We start from the raw sequence: 24812 nt of genomic DNA on the forward strand, positions 1-24812 counted from the left end.
AATACTTTTTGACTGCCTGAGGCTCAAATAAACTTGAGACTCGACTAGGACTCACCCCAATACGACTTAAAAACAGCTCTGCTCTACGTTGAAGTGTTCAACTAGTTGGTGGGGAAAAAAGTTGTTCAAAAGGTACAAGGAAAAAAAGAAGAAGAAAAGTAACATGAGCAAAAAGAGATTCTGGTAGGTTTTCTAACAAAATAGCTCTTTATTAAAGACATTTCACAATTGACATGTAAGAAACTGTGTCTTTTCAGAGCACAGCTGTCTAAACATTTGCATTATTTTACACTAAAATATGTTCATAACTTTAAGTGCCCTCTTTTTCAATGCAAGCTCATTTGCAAAGTGCACAAAGTCTGGGGCAAGTCTGGGTTAACACATTATTTATGTCAAATTGGTACAAGCAATAAACACGCATGGTTGGCTTCAGTAACAGCCCTCCTTTAGTACTTCAAAATACTCCGTTAAAGAGCGGATTGTCCGTTGGCAGCAGTTTTCACTTCACTCCCACTGACTTCTTCAGGTTCCTCATACACGTAAGAGCTCCTTTATCATTTCTCATCACGTCTCTAATCTCCCCTTTGCAGACCAGGCACTGGTCCGCCATGGCGCACAGAGCCTCCTCTAGCGCCGCCTGCGTGTGCTGGTCAGGTAGCGCGCTGCACTGACTCAGCATGGCGAGCGTGTGTTTGAGCCAACCTTCTTCTCTGACCAGGGCGGCGATCCAGGGCTGAGCGCGGACGCAGCCTCCCAGAGCCTGAAGACACAACCTCCAGAGCTCCGCGGCCTCGTCCCAGCTCTCCTCCCAGCCGAGGCTCACCTTCACCGGGCCGGGGCTCGAGCCGGAGTCCAGGGCGCTGCGGAGGAACCGGAGAGCCGTGGAGAAGAGCCGCCTCTGGCCGGCTTCAACGGAGTCTGGAAAATAAAAAAAAGGTATGCATCGTTAGTAGTCATATATTTGTGAACTAAAGTTGCCAATAACATTTTGTGTCTATATTTAAATTTAAAATGTGATAAAAAAAAGTCGATCATTTTGGCACTACATGCGACCCATTTCACAAAACAGAGAGTCAACAGATTGATTGATTAATGCAGATTTAAAGAGAGAGACTCCGTCAATATTAGCTGAGGATTTAAGAGTAACTTTAATGTTTACAGAGGCTTTCCTGTCCAACCTGGAGCCCACATGATCTGCATTCCCACATGTCTTTTTCAAAGCAGTTATAGAAGGAAATGCACAAGGGTAAATAATAACATTAGTAATGGCTGCATTGCACTTAGTTTTGCCATTTCCACAGCCCTGCTATAGGACATTGTGACAAGGAAAAACACAGGTGTAAATAATCAAATTACGAATGGCTGAATTCCATTGAGCTGCTGTTTCAGTTTCTGTGAGCTCACTGACTCACTGTCACAGGACTTCCTGGCCATTGTTAATGTTACTTTTGTGATTTTTCCTGCTATGACACATCAAAAGCCTGATGTTAAAAAGGCTTCTTTACAAGCACTGGGACTAGAAACTGTGTCGACAACTTTGAATAAAAACATAAGCACTAAATTGTAGGACAGGAAACATGATGCAAACTGCATAGTGTATTATCACTGGACAACACAACAGGAAAACAAATTGGTACCAAGTGTGTGATTTAACCAAAAAATGTTCACCTGAAGGAGGTGATTTGAGTCTGCCGATCATCAGTCCCAACGTGCAGTAATTCGCTGCTAGGACCAGCAGGCGGGGTTTATGAACCAAAACAGGAAGTGCTTCACTCAAAAGGACCTCCAGCGTTCGGAAACACGGGTCCTTCCTGGACAACAAAAACAAGAAAAGTTTAAGTTTACACCTTCATAAACAGTTACGGCCAATCCCCACTGAAACTGTTTTTGACGTTCGTCACTCGCGTGTCTCAAGGAACAGATCCATTTTATTAAATGTATTGATTCACACTGACCTCCCACTTTTTTTTACACTTCCAAGTCTATTTTTGTCACGTTTAGCGAAGCGTCATCTGCATTGACAGCTCTTTAAATCACACAAATTACCCGCTGTGTATGTGTTTTAAACTTATTAACCGTATCTACATTGACAGATCGAGGTCTGTCTGTGAGCTCGCCTGTTTCACTACAGGAAGATTCCACTCGTGCAGTACAGTGGGCAGGGAAATAAAATCAATCAATACATACAAAAACTGTTGATTTCCTCCCATGGAGCCGACATGAAAACTATTTTGGTTCAGTAAATGTCTGCTGTCAGTGAGCCTGGTGAAGGCAGGTTAGTGAGCCGCTGTCCACTCAGCTCTCCAGGCGGCTGAAGACGGAGTCAGTTACGCTTACGTCTCGCTTCCAGTGGGGATTCGCACTTAGCGTGAACGGCGATATCTCAGCATTGATGGATAGAAATGAAACAACAGATCATTAATAAGCAGGCTTCAGATGTTGTGAACCAGCTACCTGACTCTCTCTGGCTCTGTGACGGTGAAGTTGAGGAGTGCCGAGCAGGCCGTCTCCATGCTGGGATCCCTGGCCGACGCCACCCCGCTTTTCCCCTTGAGGGAAGTCCAGCACCGCGACAGAAAGTCCACCAGCAGGGCCGGGGTGTCGAGGGTGAGCAGCACCTTCCTGGGACCTTCCTCTGCTGACAGGTGGCACAGAGCTGGGAGGAGATACCTGGAGAGGAGGAGGAGAGAAAGTATAGTCAGATAACTAGGTATAATCTATATGATTGATTCCCTCTGATCTGTATCGTCATCTTTACCTCAGAGCTTCTCTGCCAGTCCACGCCCCCGTCTCCTCTCTGGCGGACACCTCGGCCATCCAGTCAGAGAGGCCCTGCTCTGGGCTTTCGCCCTGCAGGTGGCTCCGGGAGTAGCCGATCAGGAATGGCAACAGTCCAGTCACTTCCTCCTTCAGACAGGAAGTCTCCTCGGCCAGCCATGAGCACAGGGAGCGGAATGTGGCGAAAATAAAAGGGTCGCCATAGCGACTTGGATCCACCTACGATAACAGGAAGAGACGAGGAAGAGTCTTTTAGAAAAGTGTGTGCGAGAACTGAGCTCTGAGGAGATTTCATGTTTGACAAAGAACCGTTATTGTTATTACAGAACCTCAAAATATAAGATTAAGAATAAGATTTTCATATAAATAAGGATTTATATATAACTTTTTAGCTTTCCTCTCTCATTGACTGGTATAATACAAAAGTATTTTAACATATACCAAGTTCATGAAATGTTTTACACTTCTTTCAAAATCTTCCTAGTCTGCCTAAATATTTCATTCCTACATTGTTTTTTCCCCTGGCAGTGCATATTTGCTTGTTACTGTCTTGCCCAGGAAAAAACAGGCCCAAAATGTTTCTTTGGATTGCTTTCCTAATGTTACATTCCCTAATGGCAATGATAAAAAACATAGAACATTTAGTAGGACTGAAAAGAAGAATATGATCCCATCATAAAATTGATTAACTGTTTGGTCTATAAAACATCAGAAAACAGTGAAAAATGTCCATTACAATGTTCTTGAGTCCAAAGCCATGTCATGAAAAATACCAGGTTTTCTCCAATCAATGGTCCAAAGGTTAAAAAAATATTCCGTTTACTATTGAATAAACAACATTTGAGAGGCTGTAACTAGGGGATGGTTGGCATTATTATTTAGAGAATGACTTAAAAATGAATGACATTTTAAAAAGATTATATTTCTGTCAATTGACTACTTGATTAATCTACAAGTAGGTATAAAAAGTAATATAAAAGAACAAAGAACATGCGAGTGCCATCAACAGAAGCTTCAAGGGACATATCGGGTGTTTTGACGTGGGGTTGTATGAGGCGAGTTTGGTGAATCAGAACTGACCAAAGTTACACAAACAAACTAACTAACTGATCGAGGCAGCGGTAGACCAGCAACTCCCGTGTTCTGCGACGTTAAATCACTGTTTTTTCCCCCCAATGGAGTCTGGTCAACAGCTTCAGTTTCCCGTCGAAAACATAGACTGTATAGCTGTCTCATGGCGAGGTAAACCAGTGGAAATATTCTAAATATAGCGTACACTTAAACTTATATTTTTAGGCGAGCATTTCTTTTTTCGTCGGCTAAAATACATTTTGCTGCCGGCCTTGTCCACAGAAGTACATTGCTTTGGTTCTCCAAATTGGGGGCGTGTCGACCATCATCTACTGCAGGTAAATACACTGACTACAGATAAGTACCTCATACAACCCCACTTCAAAACACCCGAACTATCCCTTTAAACGTCATCTTCTGACCTGCTGCAGGTGGTACATCAAAGCGGAGAAGGCCTCCTCCAGCACCCCGAGGACCTGCCTGCTCTGCTGCAGACTGATTGAAGGGATGGAGCTCTGAGTGGGTTCGGCGGTCGGGGACACTGCCAGACAGCAGGCCTGCTCTATGGCGGCCTCCATGATTCGGTAACAGCCTGGGAATAACAAGGTTAATCATGTTTAATCAAATCTTACCCACGTCATGGTTTCAAAACAGATATTAACAACAGAGAGGTAGCTTTCCACTGAGGACACCAAGGTCATGTCCTCAGTGCTGTTTCAGGGCATTTTAAATAACCTGAGAAGCAGGTACATTCTACACAAACAAATTATACATAGCATACGTTTTGAACCCTGATTCAGATATTTTTAGAGTCAAAATTCTTACATTTGGCCCAGTTACGGCAAAAAAACTAATTGAAATAAGTGATTTCGGATTTATTATTATGTGGGAAAAGAACATTTAAAAGACTCTTTTCGTGGCTAGTCAAAATTTCATGTGGGGATTACACATCAGCTTTTCTAAAATCTTGGCTACAGCCCTGCTTAAAAGAATTATTAGTAATTTCATAAATAAGGAAAATGGCAAAGGAAGCAGTTTGGAGTAGGCCTAAACGAACAAACAAACACAAAACTGTCAGATGTTGGAATTACAATCAAAAAGTACACTACCTGTGAGTGTGTGCTGTAGCTCCGGGCTCAGCACGTTACCAGGCAGTTCCTCCAAACCCATCCTGACCTCCACACAAGCTCGGTTCACCAGCAAGCAGCAGAACTTTGGCGGCCCCACCAGCTCCCACCTGTGCAAATCCAGCAGACAAGCGCTGAGGACCAGGATGGGACCGATTTGTCTCGGCGTCAACTTAGCCTGCAACATGGGCCTCAACGCCTCCCATACGCGGGCCACGACTCCCCTCAGCTCCTCGCTCTCTGCTGACACTCCCACTGGGGGGAGAAACTGCACCAACTGGGCACACATGTCCAGCTGGGTGTGGTCTTTGGCTTGGCAGAAATCTTTGGAGAGCCTGACCAGCAGATCGAGGAGTTCTGCGCGGTGTTTACTCCACACTTTGTCCTTGGTTTTACCTGAGAGGAGGCAACCGAGCAAGGGGAGCCCCTTCTCGCGGCTGAAAGTCTGGTTTTCCTCCACTGCCTGGCACAGAGCGGGAATGGCACCCCTGCTCAACAGCTGGTCGGGACCTCTGGGTAAGGCACACACAGCTGTGAGAATCTGGTAGCAGTCAGCAGCCATGGCCTCATCCAGCTTGGAGGTTTCTTGAGATGTTGACACTCCGTTTGCTTCATCGCCGCCACCATCACCCTTTTGTTTGCTGGTCTGGACCTCTCCTGCTGATTTCGCTGCATTGGCAGGATCACTTTCTTTACGATCTGGACTCGGCTCCTCCATCTCTACGTCTTGGTTCTGATCCTGTTTCTGCTGGTCCATGGGAACATTGGCTAAAATGCCCAGCAGGAGCGGGACGGTGGTGAGGAGCTGGGGATGGCAGGCCATGTCTGGGTCTGTGCTCAGGGCAGCCAGCAGAGCCGCGCCCAGAGAAAGGAGCTCCTGTGGGGGTAAGCCGGAGTTGTCGCTCCCTCTGACAGCTGTCACCAGAAGCCGAGCCGGAAGGTTGAGGCCAACGGCCTCGAAGATGTGCTTCAGGGTGGGTTTGTCTAGCTGGCTTGCTGGGCACAAGCGAGTTATCTGAAGACAGAGAGAGGAAACAGCCACCTGTCAGTGCTGAGGTCTGGTACTTGGTCTCTACAGTATATATAATTAATCCTAAAGTAAAACTAATGCTGCACCTCTGCTATAAATTCTACCATTGTGAAAGTTATGATGTTCAGATTTTGTTGAAACTGGTCTAGCAAGATGTTGATTCAAAATGATGGTCCTTATTTTGCAAGGTGTAATTTGAAATACTGTTGAATTATACCTGAGTAATATATGCTGATTTTATCTATATTTTGCCTATTTATATCACTAAGGGTAACTAGACTAAAGACTATGTGTTTATTATGAGGTTAATATTGGAATATTGCAGTTCATGTAAATGTAGTTGCTGGGTCTAGTTAGGGCTGCGACTAAATGATTAATCATTTAGTCTCTTAAAATCATAATGGAATTAATCATAAATAATGGAAAATCACATCCCAAGGTTCTGTGAAATTGCTTGTTTTGTTATTATGAGAATAAAGTCAGAAGTTTATGAGAAAAAAAGTCGTAGTATTATGAGAATAAAGTCATAATATTATAAAGTAGTAATTTTATGTGTTATTTTTTCTCATAAAGTTATGACTTTATTCTCGTAATCTCTGATTTTTTTACTCTCAATGTGGTCCTAATACTCCGTAGTACATTTGCACTTTGGCTCTCACTGCATTAGACTTATATACTATATACTTAGACTAAACTGTGTTACCTTCATCACAATGATCAAATGATTTGCGGCTCCAGACAGATTTCTTTTTTTTTCATTTCCTAAAATGGCTCTTTTGATAGTAAAGGTTGCTGACCCCTGGTATAACAGTATTAATAAAGCACTTAAACCTACTTTATGATACAAAAAGACATGAAAATCTGCACTTTTGGCAAGATGGCATTGTGTTAGTTTTACAGGCAGTTGGTATTAACAATAATAATGCTAAGGATCAGTGAAATAGTGAGTAGTGAGTATTTCAGCAACACATAGAAGAAGAGATACTCACCAGCAGCAGAGCAGCCAGAGTGTGGCTGTCATTCTGAGCCTGTCTGAGTGAATGAAGACATCTCTCCAACACCTCTCTCTGAGCATCAGTCAAACCTCCTCCTGCATCTCTCTCTGATTCTCCTCCTCCTCCATCACCCTGCTCCTCTTTCACAGGAGACAGGCTGCTCACCACAGGTATAAGGTCGGTGCAGTCAGCCATTATATGAGCTTAGTAACTGTGTAAGAGATGAGAGAGAGGAATAAAAACAACAAAGGTAAGCAAAGTGACAGAAAATCACACTGAAAATCAGTTCTCCACACCTTTTGAGGGTCAACAATAGCAGTTTACTAATGTAATGATGTTCAGTTAGTTAGTTGAGTCATTTAACTAACGTTTGGCAACATTAAACAGTTAAAGTGGAGGTTATAAACGTTTATAAATGAGATAACTTACAGCTTTATCAGCAAGGCGGCAACAAGCCGCATGAGCACTTTCCCGGAAGTAAAATGTCAACACGAAGCCGTATGAACCAATCAGAACGCTCCATGTTAAATGTTAAATATTGAAGCGACCAATCAGAAGGCGGGTAGTTGGAAGGCGGGGACGCCATTTTGGCTCATGCTGTAAGAACGTCGGAGAAACGACGCAAAGATATTTTTTGAGGTCGAAGAAGACATTTTTTTTTAAATCTTTTTTGTTATTGTTGTTTTATAGCATTTAATACAACGTTAAATGAAAAAAAAAAGACTAAAAGCTCAGCAGGTTAACTGTTTCTGTTGAGTTTTGTTCGCCATTTGCCAGTTGCACGGCAGGTGGCGCAGCAACGGCCGGAAGTAGTATTCAGATTAACCGTTAACCGTCGTCCGTTTTATTTAATTAAGCATCTTATTACCGGGGTAAGTGTCTGTTTTATATATATACATACACATTTAGAGCGTGTAACTTGATTTATCACATTTATTCATTCACATAAATGTTGTTGGTTTAATTTATTGTGCTTCTATATTGCGCAAAAATGTTCCAACGGTTGTGTCAGTTAAGTATTTTACTTTGAAAAACCCCAGCCACCGGAAGCATTATGTTATCCCTCATACTGGATTGACAGTAGTCACATATGTGTGTATATATATATATATATATATATATATATATATATGTATATATTCCTTCACAGAAATATTGTTAATTTAAGCTATTGTGCTTCTTCATTCTGACTGTGCAATATCATTTTTTCCACTTGTGCAATTTTGTTAATAGTCTGTTTATTGTCATACTGTATATACTGCACCTATTTTTATACTTTTATTCTATTTAAATGGTTCATATTTTGTAACACTTTGTTTAGCTCTTTTTTTACTGTTAGCTGATGCCTCTTGTTTTTTGCACTATCCCCCTTTGCTGCTGTACACTGCAAATCTCCCCACTGTGGGACTAATAAAGGAATATCTGATCTTATCTTATCTTAACCTTTACTATCAAAAGAGCCATTTTAGGCATAAAAAAACCCCCAAAAAATCTGTCTGGAGCCGCAAAACATTTGAGCATTGTGATGAAGGTAACACAGTTTATAGTCTAAGTATATAGTATATAAGTCTAATGCAGTGAGGAGGGAAAAAAATCGGAGATTTACAGAATAAAAGTCATAATTTTACGAGAAAAAAGTCTTAATATTACGAGAAAAAAGTCATAACTTTACGAGAAAAAAGTTATAGTATTACGAGAAAAAAGTCATAACTTTACGAGAAAAAAGTTATAGTATTACGAGAATAAAGTCTAAATATTACGAGAATAAAGTCATAACTTTACAAGAAAAAATTCGTAATACGAGAAAAAAGTCTAAATATTTTGAGAAAAAAGTCATAACTTTACGAGAAAAAAGTCGTAATATTACGAGAAAAAAGTAATAATATTACGAGAATAAAGTCGTAATATAACGAGGAAAAAGTCGAAATATTACAAGAATAAAGTCATAACTTTACTATAAAAAGTCGTAATATTACGAGATTAAAGTCTAAATGTTACTAGAATAAAGTTGTAACTTTACGAGAAAAAAGTAATAATATTACGAGAATAAAGTCGTTATATTACGAGAAAAAAGTCGAAATATGATGAGAAAAAAATCGGAATATTAAGAGAATAAAGTCAAAATATTACGAGAAAAAAGTCGTAATATAACGAGATTAAAGTCGTAATGTTACAAGAATAAAGTCATAACTTTACGAGACAAAAGTCGTTATAATTTATTTAGCTCTTTTTTTACTGTTAGCTGATGCATCTTGTTTGTTGCACTATCCCCTTTGCTGCTGTACACTGCAAATCTCCTCACTGCGAGACTATTAAAGGAATATCTGATCTTATTTTATCTTATTATATATTGCGCAAAAATGCTCCTAAAACGGTTGTCAGTGAAGTACTCTTACTTTGAAAACCCCAGCCACCGGAAGCGTCATGTTATCGCTCCTACTGGATTGACAGTAGTCACACACACAGAGACACAGCTGTACATGCGAGAGGAATACTGACCTGATTAACTGTACAAGAGGACAACAACAATAACAACGACGACACAAGGACCTTTAACGTTTACTGTAAGTCCTGCTACACTTTCCTGTCTTTTTAAAAGGTGTCGAGGCAGCTAGTTGTCATTGAAAACCGTGTTCTTGTGCGGTGTGTTGTAGTGAAGGAGAGGATGCCATCAGCTGTTAGCCTCAAGGTGCTTTAATACAGGAGAGATCCTGGATTATACAGGTGATATATCTACCTTAAACATGCATGTCAGCACTGGCAAGTATAGGCTTGTAAAAACGAAACTAGATACTAGATACCAAGGTGTCATATTATTGACTGTAATTGTGTGATAGTGCACACTGCAGACTATATCGGCCTTTATATTAAATTATCTCACAGCTAAGAGACATTTTTTTTTCTGTTTGCAGGCTGGTAAAGATACATAATGCAAGAGCCCACCATTTTGGATGAAATGTCTGAGAGATATTATCCCAGCAGTGGGTTTACTCATGCGTTTCACTTGACTGACAGACTTCCATTCATGCAGTCAATCAGTCAATCAATCATGCACTTATTTGCAGTCAATTAATCCCAACTACTACTGCAACAATCAATCATTCTTATAGTACAGGGCTCACCAACCTTTACTATCAAAAGAGCCATTTCAGGCAATAAATAAATACAAAATCTCTCTGGAGCCGAAAAACATTTGAGCATTGTGATGAAGGTAACACAGTTTATAGTCTAAGAATATAGTGTATAAGTCTAATGCAGTGAAGGCCAAAGTGCAAATGTACTATGAGTATTAGGGCCACATTGAGGGGAAACAAATTCTGAGATTTCCAGAATAAAGTCATAATATTACAAGGAAAAGTCGTAATATTATGAGAATAAAGTCATAACTTTATGAGAAAAAAATGTGTAATATTATGATAATAAAGTCATAACTTTACAAGATAAAAAATCAATCATTCTTATAGAGTAATTATTTTTTTCACGATTTGGTTTTTCTTTGCATTCTATGTTTTTTATCAATTATTTGATAGAGTAAAAAAAAATAGTTAATAGATCCCAACACAGCTTTTTAAAAAAACCTTGAAGTTTTCATATTTGATAAAAAAAAAAGCTAGACATCCAACTCTTTTGTTGTTGTTTTTTTTCATTTTGTTTTTCTTTTATTTGGTTTTACTCAGACATTTACATAAACATACTGGTAGAGATACATAATGCAAGAGCCCACCATTTTGGATGAAATGTCTGAGAGATATTATCCCAGCAGTGGGTTTACTCATGCGTCTCATTTGACTGACAGACCTCCATTCATGCAGTCAATCAATCAGTTAATTGCAGTCAATTAATCCCCCACTACTACTGCAACAATCAATCATTCTTATAGAGCGATTATTATTTTCATGATTTGGTTTTTCTTTGCAATTTTTTTTATCAATTACTTGGTAGAGTAAAAAAAATTGTTAATAGATCCCAACACAGCTTTTTTTTTTTTTTTTTTTTTAAAAAGCCTGAAGTTTTCATATTTGATAAAAAAAAATGCTAGACATCCAACTATGGAAGTTTTTATTGGACTTTATTAATTGTAATCCACAGAAGACATTCCACAAATGTGTACCATGATCTGCAAATATTTCACTATCCACAAACATGTATTTTTGTATTTGTGTTGTGTAAAGTCACATCCACAAAAATAATGGGCGATTTGCAAATACGCATAACTAACTCTGTAAATACGTATTTTAAGGTAAAGTGATATTTTCGCATTTGTGCATCTATTTCTACACGTGGAAAGATATTTGCGCATTTGCAGATTGCTTCATGTGGATTTATGGGCCACATGACATTTGTATTTACAGAGTAAGTTATGCGTATGTGCAAATCGCCTTTTCAGTCAAGACAGACTCTCATGGTACACATTTGTGGAATGTCTTTTGTGGGTTACAACTAATAAAGTCCAATAAAAACTTCCATATCCAACTCTTTTGTCTTTTAACAAGCAAATGTGTGGCAAATAATGAATGGCTTTTATATTTTATATTGATCCATAAATCAATTCCTTGTCTGTTCAGTTAAGTTTTTATTGGACGGCATGGGTACATTTGACTTGCAGCATTATAAAAACAGACTCATCCATCAGTAAACAGAATGAAGTAGGTTGGAAAAGAGGGTGCATATTTGTATAATGCTCCTTCATCCTAAAATAAATATAAATATATTCTTTTAAAAAGGAAGCAATGAAAACCATCGCTTAGTTAAAGTGACATCCAATAGCAGTAGAAACAATAAGTGACTGCAATAAGTAAAAGGAACAAGTTAAAAGCAGTTAAGAAAAGTCATATACTGTTATTGCTATTTCTGCAAGTCAAAATAAATACAGTGAATCAGAAAAGGTGACTAAATTGAATAAGATTATTAGGTAAAAACAACCTAAGTACAAGGGGAAACATCTATAAGAAGTTAGAGACTAAATGACATATGTTTTATATACAGTCCAAGGTTTTACTGGCCTCATTGTGTAAGATATGCCTATACTTGTGTTGCATCCATTTAAATATTGTCCTAGGATTATAAAAGGTGTGGCTGTAAGGATGTTTCTGTAGTTGTAAACTGCAAAACGGTGAGTGGTTATTCTGATTATTTTGTTGATTTTCTTTCAAGGCCTCTATCTGGGAGAGAAATAACACCAATTTAATTTACCTTCCCTGTCGCAGACAGAAGAAACTGTGCGTGGGACTTGGCGTCATTACAGAGAAAGCTCCAGCAACCTGTCCAGCCTAGAAGCAAATACAGAACTAACAAGCGTGCTATTGACTGCTGCGACTGAGGGAGAGGAAGAGGAGGAAGAAACAGCCAAAAAGAGAGAGAGAGAGAGAGAGAGATTGTCCTCTCTGGATATAGGGGGGTTTTTGGTCACAGAGATCATTGTTTTCCAGAAGCTTCTCAAGGGAAAAGTAGCCATTGAAATGTCTCTAATGGCCGAGCTGTCATCAGCCCAGGTGACCAAGTGCACCTGAGCATTACTGGTGCTGCAAACACTCAGTCACCAGCAGCTGGTGGGCTTTTGCTGCGCAGTACAAAAAAAAGCAACTCTACAGTGCTGTAGGTTGAGGAGGAGAAGCGTCACATTTTTTTTGTCTGGATTACCTGGAGCTTCTTTTTGCTGATTTGGTGGCTTACCTGGGAGAGACAAACAAGCACGGGCGGACTAATGACTGTTTGTGGATTTGGGATTTTACTGAGCTGTTTATTATAGCAACAGAAGGAGGAGGAGGCTGCTGGGAGCTCAAGCGTCCATGTGCAGGAATCACATATGGAGCCAGACCATACAGGTTTGTGTCAGCAGTTTCTTGTTGTGTGAGTGTGTGAGGATTTATAATCTGTGCCTGGTGATCACAACTTTGCTTTTTTTTTTTTTTTTAAACAGCATCTAGTAACATATGATATAGTTGCAACAGATGTTTTCAGGTTAAACAAAAATGATCTGCTATCATGAATCTCAAACTCTGAAAAGAATATCAGTGTCTGCATGTCTTTAAACACTAACCCTAACAATATTTACAACCCTATGGATACATAGCGTCTAGCTAACATCTCCAGACTGTCTGCTCAGCAGATGTTTGTGATCGCTGCTTGATTCATTGCTATATTTCCCCATAGTAGTCTCCTTGTGGGACGTGGTGGGACGTGGTGGTGGAAGAGGCTTGCTCTTCACGTCTTGAACACAGTGTCCCAGGACTTGTACTGTTCACTCCCCCCTTTTTTTTTTTCTATTTTTGCCCATTCTGCTGAAGAACTTGCATGATAATTTGCGTGGAGGAAAAAGTGCAGTATGGCTCTTTTTTTACTCAGACTAACTCCATGCATTCCTCATCAAATCACAAGTTCCTGAAGTGTTACTTTGCATGAAAGAATAGAGTTTACTTTTGCACCTCCAAGACGTCAGCAAGGTAATTATTCTCCAGCATGAATTTATTATCATCGCTAATGACTTGGAAATTAGAAACTTCCTCATCCCACTTCCTGAAGGGAAAGGACATTACGCTTTAGGAAGTTGCCTCGGGGGGTCTGGAGGGCCTGTGACGGGGTCTTGAGTGTAATTTAAACCATTTTCTACAGTGCTGTCAGATTGGATAAAGTAACTTCATATATTGTGACTGCACTTATATCCCCTTTACGTCAAGGAGTCTGATCCTTTTTTTTTCCCAGAGTGACTTACAACAAGTGCCACAAAGAACGCACAGTATGAAGGACCAGTGAGGGATGCAATCGTGTGATAAAACTGATGTGTATAGAGTGATGGCTGCGGTTGTTGCACAGGAAAGAGATAAGAGCTTAAGAGAGAGTTAGAATTATTAATTTTTTTTGCTTCCAGCAATCCTCCAAAGTGTAACGACAGATTAGATTGCATAGTTCAGATTTTTGCATAATGTGTTGTGAGATATGCCTTTGGGACTAGTCACCTGTCATAGAAGTGTATGTAAATTTATTTATCTCTGTCATTTCCTCTTAAACTTCCGTGGTGCTTGAGCTAATAGTGAAAAGGAGGGAGGTCACAGGACTGTGAGTCATGATATCATACTTTCTTAAGAGTCACGGTCAACAGGATATCAGCAGAAGAGTTGCATAATGAAACAGACTTGTTGTATTTCCTTCTGTGTCGTAATTACAACAGAAAGCAGTTGTCTGGATTCTTATGTAAGGTAGGAGACGGTTGTTTCCAACAGAGCACTAAACTAAATAATTCTTTATTTCCCCTTCATCCTCTGTTTTTGATGATAATAGTGTTTGTCATTTCCATATTTAGATTATTGTAAAGGGGAAATTGATTGAAGTATTCTTTGCTCTCTCTGCAGAATAGCTCCACTTGAAGCAGTTGAATTTTATTTGCATACACTTTTGTTATCAAGTTGATGTGTTTATAGGTTGTTCAAATCCTCTGGAGTGCTTCTCTAAAGAGCTGAAGCACAGTTGTCTGTAATCAAGGTAGAGAAGGCGGGAAAAACCTGAATAATTCATATCAGGGGGGCGAGATATGGCTGAAAAAATATATGAATATTGTTCTGATAACTTTGTCCCACATCGCATCAGACAAAACTCTTCTCATGTGTCAAACAAAGACATCAATAACTTAGTTTTTTAGTAAAACAATAACACAACATCGGCATCTCGCGATCCAATTCCACTAAAAGTCAGCATACATGTATATTGAATTATCACTCAGTCCCATATGGCCACATGTTTGTTCATCCTGAAATGAATATTAAATGATCCGCTCATTTTTTTCCTTTCTCTCTGCAGTGTAGTGTTTGAGCAACTGAGCCTGTGAAGGCCCCCCGCAGGAGGCCATGTTGGATCTCTTCCTCAGAGTGCTGGTGTTGATCCGTCTTCACCCGTCGCCTCACAGCACCTGGCTGCCGACCTAACTCCTCGCTCCCCCTCTTTCTTCCCACATCTCTTTCTTCCACCGCCTGGCCGGGAGAAAGGTAAATGTGATGGGGGGGGTTTTGTTTAGAGGGTGTGCTTGAGTACTTATTGACAGGTATTCGAATAAACCATCTGTAGATTCAGTTTGATGAGAGTCTATGAGAGGGGGGTGTGAGGCAGACCAGACTGATGAAATGAAAAATAACCTTCAAATCTACATTTCTTCTTGTGCAGTCTCGGCACTGACTTTTTTTTACATATTTAACGTACAGACATGAGAGTGGTATCGATCTTCTGCTCTAACTCTCAGCAAAAAAAAAGCGAATCAGCGTATTTCCAAAAAAATGTCTAACTATTCCTTTTTGTTATTTAGGAATTTCACCTTGCCCACTTAGGTAGCCCACTTCTGTTGAATGAATATAGAGGAAACATTAAAGCACACTAACATAGTTCCATTTCATTTTTTCTAGGTCCTTGGTCCTTGTGGAAAATGTCCTATGCACACCACAAGCTGCTCACCTGGAGCTTACCTCACCTCCTCTTCCTACCGCTGACCTACCTCTTGCTCCTGGCTTCTCCTACAGGTAAAAACAAACCGTCACTCTGAACACAAACTGGCCAAACCTAATTTGTTGACCGAGAACTGATAAGGAAGCTCACAGCTGTGCCTCATCTCCACGCTCGAGTGCACAGTAAATTTACAAACCTTTTGGTTACTCAGGGTGTGTCTTCATCCGTCTTTAGAATCAGATGATACTCGGATGGTTCAGTTGGTGTTTACTGTCCGTCTAATCTGAGGCGGAGGGACAGAGGGCTGTTGGCACCCCTACTGTGTGCCTTCTTTCTGATGCCACTCCGCTCAGTGGGTTACAATGTGAAACGGGACAATAGGGGCTCTGTGTGTGGACATTGTGTATGTGTGTGTGTGTGTGTTGAGGGGTGGGGGACAGAAGAAGGGTGGACAAGGGGTGGGATGACTAAACAGAGGCCAAAGGGTCCTTTCTAAAACAAACTACAGTGCTTTTGTGTGTGTGGCAAGACCTGTGTTTTTCCAGACTTGAGTTACACTGACATCCTATGAAGTAAACCTTAGCCCACTTGTTGCCATGGTAGCAACAGTTACGGGTATAGCACTGTCTGATGAACTGTGTTTTTCAGTTTTTTAGTGAAGCCACCATCATTGATAACGGCCTTGCCATCAGCAGGACAAGCTCTCAACTGACTGACCTTGCAGTCAGCTCAATTTTATCTTAGAAACATCCTGAAATATTGTTGCTACTTTTGCCTACAGAACACGAGTGTCAAAATGATATTATTGTGCCCAAATCAAGTGCGCCACAGGTGCGCCAAGGGGAGCATGGCCCACGAAATTACCACAAATGCATTTGGCATGCTCGGGATGCTTTTGGCAAGGTGCACTTGACTGCAATCTGGGCCGCACCGCTGGCTTCACAAGTCTGCGGTGTCCTCTTGAGCACAAAGAGCAGCAGTAACCATTGACAACAAAATGCTCTGTTGCAGAGAAAGAACTAAACTGCTAACATGTTAAATAAAACAACACACAATAAGTGGTAATCATCAGCCCGTTTTTCCTTCTTCTTTTCAGTTCTGCAGTTTTGACCTTGTTGTAGGTTTAAATATCCTCGGGCATATGTTATCAGTTCTAAATTAGTTTTTCTCTGGGTGAGAAAATGGACGTGTGGCGCGACAGCGTGTGAAAAGAGTCAATTGCGTGAGTCTCATGGTCAGTGCCTGAGAGTTGGCAACCCTGTCAATGATAGAAAAATCTTGTTCTTATGTAGGGATATTAATATTGACCAGCTGAATGCAGGTAAACATAAAAGTAATTATTACCTCCGCCAAGGCCGAAGGCCTAGGAAGGAGGTTCTGTTTTCACCGGCATTGGTTTGTTTGTTTGTTTGTTTGTTGGTTGGTTTGTTTGTTGGTTTGTTTGTTTGTTGGTTGGTTTGTCCGTTTGGAGGATTCCTCCAAAAGTCCGCGATGGATTTGAAGAAATCTTTTGGAGGGGTGGGGTGTGGCACAATGAACAATCCATTAGATTTTGGTGGCGACACCTGTAGAATCTGCATTTTTTCACATTAAACTCGGTGAAATTACAGTTGAATTTGACCAAAGCACACTTGGTGATTGTTGGAAAGAGTAACGACGACGGTTTAGGTGAGTTTTACTTTGTTTCTGTCCAATTTGAATGAAGTGTTTTACGATGCTCCGCTACGTACAGCTGATCTCATCATAGACAAAAATACACGTGGATGATGGTGCAAGCTGAACGGAGAGGGGGGGCGGAGGTCTGCGCTCTCCGAGTGCCATTCTAGTTTTTGATGCAATGTAAAGCAAGAGCTTATACCCAGTTATCACTAAGCCTAGTAGAAGAACCAGTACTTGTTGTGCATTCATTGACAGCATATTTCCAGATGTAGTATAGAATACTGTTCAAAGAGGGCTACTAGCAAATGATAAGTGATCATCACCAGTATTTGCAGTTAGTATATGATTGAAACCTGCTTATGTGCGTATACAATCTAAAGATTTAATCTGCTTCTCGTGTGTTGACCGTGCTGAACTGCAAGACAAAAATAAAACCGCACTTTTTCATCGCAGCTGCAGTTTTCTTAATTCACAGAGTGACTCAGCAGCTTTCCTTTTGTCCTGGACTCTTATTCACGGCTAGTTTGGCTTCTCTGTCTGTGTGGACATTAATTTAATTAGGGGTGAAATATATCCTCCTATTTCTCCCTGCTGTTACTTTTACAGTCTGTGGGATTTTATTGTACCTGGCTACACAAATGACTTTCTGGTGTGTTGGACAATGGATGGATTGAATTGAGCTCATTTGATACTGCTTGGTGAAGCTTGAATAAGAGTAGTTTTTATCACCCAGAGCAATGCTCCTAAAAGAGCAACATGCACATAGGGGGGCAGCTAACTGTACCAGCTCACTGCACTGCTGATATGAGTCTGATATGGTCTGGCTTAGAGGGTGGAGTCTGGTGCGTTCTGCATACTGTGCTTTGGGTTTTAATCAGTGTCTTGTTTTGTCAGGGAAAAGCCTCACTTCCTCTCTCCGCTGCTGACTTGGCCGACTGCTCAAATTACGGCTGCATTTCGGCGTTTCTGAGAAATGTTCAGTCAGAGCCTAATCTGTGAAAAGTCTCACTGTGGGTTTCACTTTGCCCCCTTTGCCTTCGACAATGCCAAGAGTAGCCAACAATGCCCTGATTGATATAAACAAGTGAAATCATGAAAAGGCCTGGGAAGCGCTGCCCGCTGGCGGATCCGTGATGTCGCCTTTGGCAGATCCTTTTGATCAAACTACACGCTACACAAAACTCTAGAATTTCTCTTCCAGGAAACAAGTTCAAAAATCTGTCACAGTGACTTGTAGTTTTGAACATCGGTACACATTGTTTTCTCCTTCCTCCTGTCCCCCGTCCCAGGTGTGTCAGCAAATCTCTGCAGGGTGACCGGCGGGGTGCTGGGGATCGACTGGAGCGGCGCCATCGGCCTGGGTTGGCACTCTCTGGCCAGAGGGATAGGCGGGGCGACGTGCTGGCAGTCCTGCTGCTTGAATCCGAGCTGCAACGCCGTGTGGAGCCTCGGCGGGCAGTGTGTGCTCCTCCGCTGCTCGCAGAAGGGGGGCTGCCCCATCACCTCCCTGCCGCAGCCACACAAGGAGTCCCTCGGCCTCCTCCAGCTGCTCTCAAAGGTATAGAGAGCAGCTGAAACAACATCAACATCATCTGACCACATTTTTATTGTCATATATCATTTTTCCAGACGCGTACTAACGTCATTGATTAAAGTACAGTGACGCCAACAGGAGAAAATTAAACTTAAAAACACTTCCATATAATTATTGATAACAATCTATATAATTATCTTTCTTATTTTGAAGATTAATCATCTATTTAGACGTTTTGAGCAGAGCATTTGCATATATTATTTTACAATTAAAGCTAGGGTCCTCTTCACGAAGTCCACCATGTTGCTCCACCATGTTTCTACAGTAGCCCAGAAAAGACAAACCAAACAGTGGCTCTAGAGAGAGCCCTTCATGTTTCTGCGTTACCTGAAGGCCACCGTAGTTCTCTGACACACTTTCTGACTGTAGTAACATTCACTGTAGTAGCAACGTGAGCTGCAGAGTGTTAAAATGTGGTACCGTCAGCCGCCGTCTGACTTCAGTTGCTCCTAAAATAGTGTTATTATAGTAAGGATGACCATGCAATGACATACACAGAATTTAAATTTGGTAAAAAGAGAGCACTGACATTGGGAATTTGGTATTTGCAGATACCCCGAGTTTAAAGGTACATTGTGTAGGATCTGGCGGCAACTAGCGGTGAGGTTGCAAATTGCAACCAACTGAAACTTCTCGCATGTGCCAAGCGTGTAGGAGAACTACGGTGGCTGAGGCGAAAACATGAAAATACAAATGGCCCTCTCTAGAGCCAGTGTTTGGTTTGTCCCTTCTGGGCTACTGTAGAAACATGGCGGCCGGCTCCGTGAAGAGGACCCGCTCCCTATGTAGATAGAAACGGCTCATTCTAAACTACCAAAAACACAACGATTCTTATTTTCAGGTGATTATTCACAAAAGAAAACATATTTATTAATATTATATTCTATTTCTGCCAATAGATCCCCCTAAATGCTACACACTGTTCCTGTTGTAATTTATAAACTATTTTTCTTGTCTATAACTTTACTTTTAAGAGTCCCATCATCACAGCAAGACGTAGAAGAGCTCCTCACGCAAAGCATGCAGAAGGCCAAGCACCGCACACTGGACACCTTACCAGCACGGTAACTTCACAGAATATGGGTTATTTCTGAAAGTTTATATTGCATTGTTTTCTTGTAGCAGCTGCTGTTAATTAGTTAACCTTCTGTACCAACACTGAAATAAGGCAGCCAATATTCTTCCCCTTTCTTTGTCGTCCTTTCTTAAATGCTCCCCACCCTCATTCTTTGCAGTCACACTAGTCAGAGTGTGGTGGTAGATTCGGCGTGTAATTTTATCACATCATTCAAACCTACAATCTTTATCTGTTCCTACAGGAAATCCCTGAACTGGAAAAGGAAACTCCGACAGTACCCAGCACCGCCGCATTTGTCCAAACGGCCCAAAAGAACCTCAGCCAGTTAGCCAATGGGAGTGCAGACATCGCTCCAGCTCCACCGCAGCAGAACTCAACGGACACCGTCGACACCGCCGCGTCTTCCAATAGCAGTGATGTGAGCACATCAGCAACGACCGCAACCGCTGTCATCACAACTCCAACACAGACCGGTAAGGAAGCTACCGTCTGCAGCGGTTGGTGTCAGCGATCACCTATTTTCAGCTCGTTCAGTAATATGTCTTGTCTTCATTTATTAATTATGAGCTGCTAAATAATGTAACGGCACTGCAGCCTTGGAGGAAGATTTCACACGACACTCAGGTCCATTCTTTACTCAAATTTGTTAAATAAATTGTTGTCCTTTTTTTTTATGTCTGAATTATTGTTTCTTCCAAGGTCTTTTTTTATTATTAATTATCAATAATCAATAGAACAGTCACTATGCAGGGAAAGTTATTTTTTTTGTTTTTCGGAACAACACCCACCCGTGACACAACACATCAATCATACCTGACAACAACATACACACAGACAGCCACAGCGGGCCACAGAGGACATAACTGACTCAATCATGGATACATAAAATTAAAATTATAGAAAATACAGGGAGAGTATCCACAAATAAGTCATGAAATAAGAAGAAGAAGAGAGAAATAAATAAATAATAATAAATAAATAAAAATAAATAAATATAATAATAATAATAATGAAAAAAAATGAATAAATAATTGTCCTTTTTTAAGCCTGCGTTTTTCTGTCAGACGCACCCAAAATTTGCAAAAGATCCTTTCCTTTGCCCACAAATTTTATGGGAGACTGCTCCGTTGTTATTTTGAGGAGAGATTATTCAGATGAAAGCAACATGGGCTGTGGGTGTGAAGCCAAATGAGTGTAAGCTACAGGAATGTGCTGAGACACGCTGGCCTTCTGCAAACAGGAATAACTCGTATTGTCCGTTTCTCTCCATCCCGGGGAGGCTGCGGCTCAGTACGAGGTAGAACAGTTCGGCCACTAATCCGAAGATTGGCGGTTCGATCCCCGGGTCCTCCAGCATGTCGAAGTGTCCTCGGGGAAGATGCTGAACCCCCCCCCTGCCCCGTCCACCGTCCACCCCCCTAAATTGTTCCTTGTGCCATCGGTGTGTGAATGAGCATTTAGATCAGATCCTGATGGTGTGTATGAATTAATGAATGTCATTACAGATAAAATATGTTTAGCTTGTTTAACTGGTAACACTCCTACTGGAGTGAACAATAACAGGATGAGCTGGTTTGACTGAAAAGTTGTCCAAAAGTCAGCTGCATTTTATGAGGAGCTCAGACTTACATACACAACAAGAACCCGTGATTCTCAAGGGGAACATCTCACTTTCAGAGTTTGATTGAGAGGGAAACCAATTTTACACATCATGATCAGTTTACTAGTCATGTGAGAACAGTTGCAAAAAGTCTCCTGTGGCTCTGAAGAGGGTTTTGTAAAGACTGAGATAATAACCCTGACAATGTAATAAGGGTTATTTAAAAAAAAAAAAAAAGATTCCATCTCAGTTTAGGCTCGGAGACTAGAACATTGGAAAGCCTTTGTTATGAGCTGGGTGTGGAATGGGTGACCTAATGTTGCCGTTTACAAGGCAGGGAGGGTTTAGTGAATAAATACAGTTGAGTTGCATTATGTCAGTTGTACAATCCAGGATGTTTTTGGAGCTTGATCCATACTAGGGGGTCCCTAAACTGAATTACATAAATTGGATATCACTGTAAAGCTGAGACTCTTTTCGACATCATTTCATTTGTCATTTGTTACTGTACAATTACTTTTTACCTCTGTGTACGACGGATGCCTCTCTCATTCAGCAGCCTTGTTATGTTCGTATATATTATGTTGTCCCTCACCGTCCCGTTCATCTACCGCTTAATTTCACGGACGGCCAGGAGCTTCCGCACCTAAAAGTCTCGCCACATATCCATGTTGTTCTCGTCCGACGTTCACCTCCAGTGTATCGGAATACATTCCTACTGCCATACGTCGCACCGTGTGTTCGAGCTACGTGCCCTGGTTGTTAATGACCCCGGTGCATGTCGTTCACGTTGAAAATCGACCCTGGTCTGACCTGGGTCGCATAGCCGAGTCGGTCAACGCGGGTTAACCCTTTCAAACACAAATTCAACGCTGTAAATCAACCCTGCTTGAGCCTTCGGTGGGGAAAGAGTACAGTATATGTAAACTGCCCCCCCAGGGTGTGTTATTTGTCCCTCTTCTGTTGGAATACTCCGCTCTCTGACCACTTCCTATCCCATAGCCTGTCACGCTGTACTTTTGGCATCACCTCTGATCCCTGTGTTGTTTTCCACGACAGTGAGGGAGCTGGTGGTTTCAGCAGGAGAGAGTGTGGAGGTCACGTTACCCCTCAACGAGGTCGAGCTCAACGCCTTTGTGGTCCCGACGCCCCCAGGTAAAACCATGGAAATATTACATACTATTGAAATTCATTACCTGACACATGCAGGTTGATTTTCTAATGCATTTCCATTGCATAGACAGAGTTATCAAAACCTGATAAGTCTGGAAATATCTGGAAAATGTACCTGACTTCAATGTATTCTAATAGCAGACTGACTGTCATTTAGCGTGTTGTGATGTAATTGGTCTTGAAGGTTATATTCCTGAGTCACCATCAGGGTACTGTACATCACACTGAACACTTGCTGGAGAATTTCAAATCCAGACTGGAAAAAGATTATACAGTTAGGAAGAGGGGACGAACGTCATCATTCAGATAATCCCTTGATCCCTCCTCGACATGCTCCAACGATCCCAAAATCTCTCATCTGGAAATGATCCTTATCTGATAGATTTGAAAGAAATGCATGAGCAGTTTTGTTTGACGTCACCACTCCTTTACAGGGACAAACTATGCATTTGACTGGCGTCTGATAACTCATCCCAAAGATTACAGCGGGGAGATGGCAGGGAAGCACAGCAAGACACTTCAACTCAGCCAGGTAACACATCACAGCCTTCACATTCATAAACTGCTCAAAATAAAATGTGCAGCTGGAGCTCTATTGAATAGAAGGTTTCAGTTGCGTCTGAAAATGATTACTTCCTCTTTGACTCCCTCTCTCTCCTCTCTCTCTCTCTCCTCTCTCTCTCTCAGTTGACTGTGGGCCTGTATGAGTTTGAGGTGACGGTGGACGGGGAGGGGGCTCATGGAGAAGGTTACGTCAATGTCACAGTTAAACCAGGTGAGGACGAACGTGTAAAATCTCATTCATATATTGTGGTGATCTTAGAAGTTGTTTGGAGGGTTGAGTGTTTATGTGCCCCCTTTCAAAACGAATGAAGCCTGCTGGAGACATAAAAACTAGTGCTGTCAATCGATTAAAGCAAATTAATAACACATTTTTATCTGCTCAAAATGGACCTTAAAGGGAGATTTGTCAAGTATTTAATACTCTTATCAACATGGGAGTGGGCAAATATGCCGCGTTTATGCAAATGTATGTATATATTTATTATTGGAAATCAATTAACAACACAAAACAATGACAAATATTGTACCCTCACAGGTACTGCATTTAGTAAAGTCAAAGTGGGCATGTCTGTAAAGGGGAGACTCGTGGGTACCCATAGAACCCATTATCATTCACATATCTTGAGGTAAGAAGTAAAAAAAAAATGGCCATGCCAGTTTTTCCTCACCAAAATTTTGCAAAACTTTGGAGCTATTAAAAAAAAGCTTTTTATGACAGAGCTATTGAAATGTTTCTTATTTGAACCAGTGCCTGTATGTAGTTATCTCTCTTGATATTAACAGTGTCTAATAGTCCAATCCTAATGAAGCTCAGCAGTAGTATGGAGTGGCTCTTCTGCTGCAGTAGGCCTTCAGAAGGGCATGACTTAATGTTTGATGGTATCGTCTCCCCTGTCTGTCTTTCGGTGTAAATGATCAGGAATCAGTCCACAGTTCAGCCTCATGTTGATTAAATAAATGTTACCGCTGGCAGACGAGGCTGCTTTTCCTCCCACGCACACTGTGTGACTTTAGCCGAGCTAGCCAGTGACTCGTGCACGCTGCCTCAGTCACAAGCAGCAGCTGACGCAGGGCTCCAGCAAAGCGAGCTGATTTCTTTGTTTTCCACCTGACAGAGCCGCGGGTAAACAAGCGTCCTGTTGCCGTAGTTTCCCCAAAGTTCCAGGAGATCTCCTTGCCAACCAGCTCGACGGTCATCGACGGCAGCCGTGAGTGTCCCACAAGCAGCTAAAGAGAGAGACCTTGCACCTAAGATATGTTACCTTTTCCTCTCATGCTATTAAATGTATTTAACTGTGCTGTCCTCTTATGTCCTCCTCCTTACAGAGAGCACAGATGATGACAAGGTGGTGGTGTGGCACTGGGAGGAGGTGAAAGGTCCCCTGAGGGAGGAGAAGGTCTCTGCCGACACCCCCGTCCTCACCCTCAACGGCCTGGTGCCCGGGAACTACACATTCAGGTACAGGTGGTCTTCAGTCGTGACATTGTTTTAACTTTGAGAGGTCCAAAGTTTTCAGTTGTATTTTTAGATAAAAATAATTTACAAAGACAAATAAATGGGAAAAAAAACTGTCGGGATTTTGAATACTGTTGCCTCATTTCTCTATATATATCTGTCATAAGTATAACATTAAAAGTAAAGGAACGTCTGGCTTAAAGTTACTCAAATTCTTACTATGTTTCACTCTAACTTGTGATTTTATAGATGTGTGT

General features: G+C 41.3%; 2 protein-coding genes across 10 annotated transcripts in view; one reads left to right on the forward strand and one right to left on the reverse strand.

Moving 5' to 3' along the window:
* Nucleotides 1–184: 184 nt before the first annotated feature.
* Nucleotides 185–9639, reverse strand: ncdn (neurochondrin). Of its 2 annotated transcripts, none has more exons than XM_037795081.1 (8): nucleotides 9501–9639; nucleotides 6996–7212; nucleotides 4959–5991; nucleotides 4272–4441; nucleotides 2759–2997; nucleotides 2455–2670; nucleotides 1669–1811; nucleotides 185–918 (listed from the first exon to the last, which is right to left on the reverse strand). In XM_037795081.1, the coding sequence occupies exons 2-8, from the start codon at nucleotides 7194–7196 to the stop codon at nucleotides 500–502; spliced, it is 2421 nt and encodes an 806-aa protein (XP_037651009.1). In that variant the 5' UTR covers nucleotides 7197–7212; nucleotides 9501–9639; the 3' UTR covers nucleotides 185–499. The 2 variants fall into 2 exon arrangements, with proteins under 2 accessions (XP_037651009.1, XP_037651008.1); XM_037795080.1 differs by lacking the exon at nucleotides 9501–9639 and adding an exon at nucleotides 7431–7562.
* Nucleotides 7627–24812, forward strand: part of kiaa0319l (KIAA0319-like ortholog) — a 25708-nt gene continuing 8522 nt past the window's right edge. For 3 of the 8 annotated variants that reach the window (XM_037795071.1, XM_037795078.1, XM_037795079.1), the window contains exons 1-12: nucleotides 9412–9565; nucleotides 12209–12826; nucleotides 14796–14980; nucleotides 15392–15505; nucleotides 18380–18648; nucleotides 19659–19748; nucleotides 20004–20259; nucleotides 22422–22517; nucleotides 22970–23067; nucleotides 23223–23310; nucleotides 24215–24307; nucleotides 24426–24558. In XM_037795071.1, the coding sequence (XP_037650999.1) occupies nucleotides 15412–15505; nucleotides 18380–18648; nucleotides 19659–19748; nucleotides 20004–20259; nucleotides 22422–22517; nucleotides 22970–23067; nucleotides 23223–23310; nucleotides 24215–24307; nucleotides 24426–24558 (1217 nt within the window). In that variant the 5' untranslated portion in view covers nucleotides 9412–9565; nucleotides 12209–12826; nucleotides 14796–14980; nucleotides 15392–15411. Of the gene's footprint in view, nucleotides 7874–9411; nucleotides 9566–9609; nucleotides 9726–12208; nucleotides 12827–14795; nucleotides 14981–15391; nucleotides 15506–18379; nucleotides 18649–19658; nucleotides 19749–20003; nucleotides 20260–22421; nucleotides 22518–22969; nucleotides 23068–23222; nucleotides 23311–24214; nucleotides 24308–24425; nucleotides 24559–24812 lie in introns of those variants that run through there. The other 5 variants (XM_037795072.1, XM_037795073.1, XM_037795077.1 and 2 more) reach the window with 5 other exon arrangements.

Source organism: Sebastes umbrosus, chromosome 15, assembly GCF_015220745.1.
Source record: "Sebastes umbrosus isolate fSebUmb1 chromosome 15, fSebUmb1.pri, whole genome shotgun sequence".
In the NCBI taxonomy this organism is placed as follows: Eukaryota; Metazoa; Chordata; class Actinopteri; order Perciformes; family Sebastidae; genus Sebastes; species Sebastes umbrosus.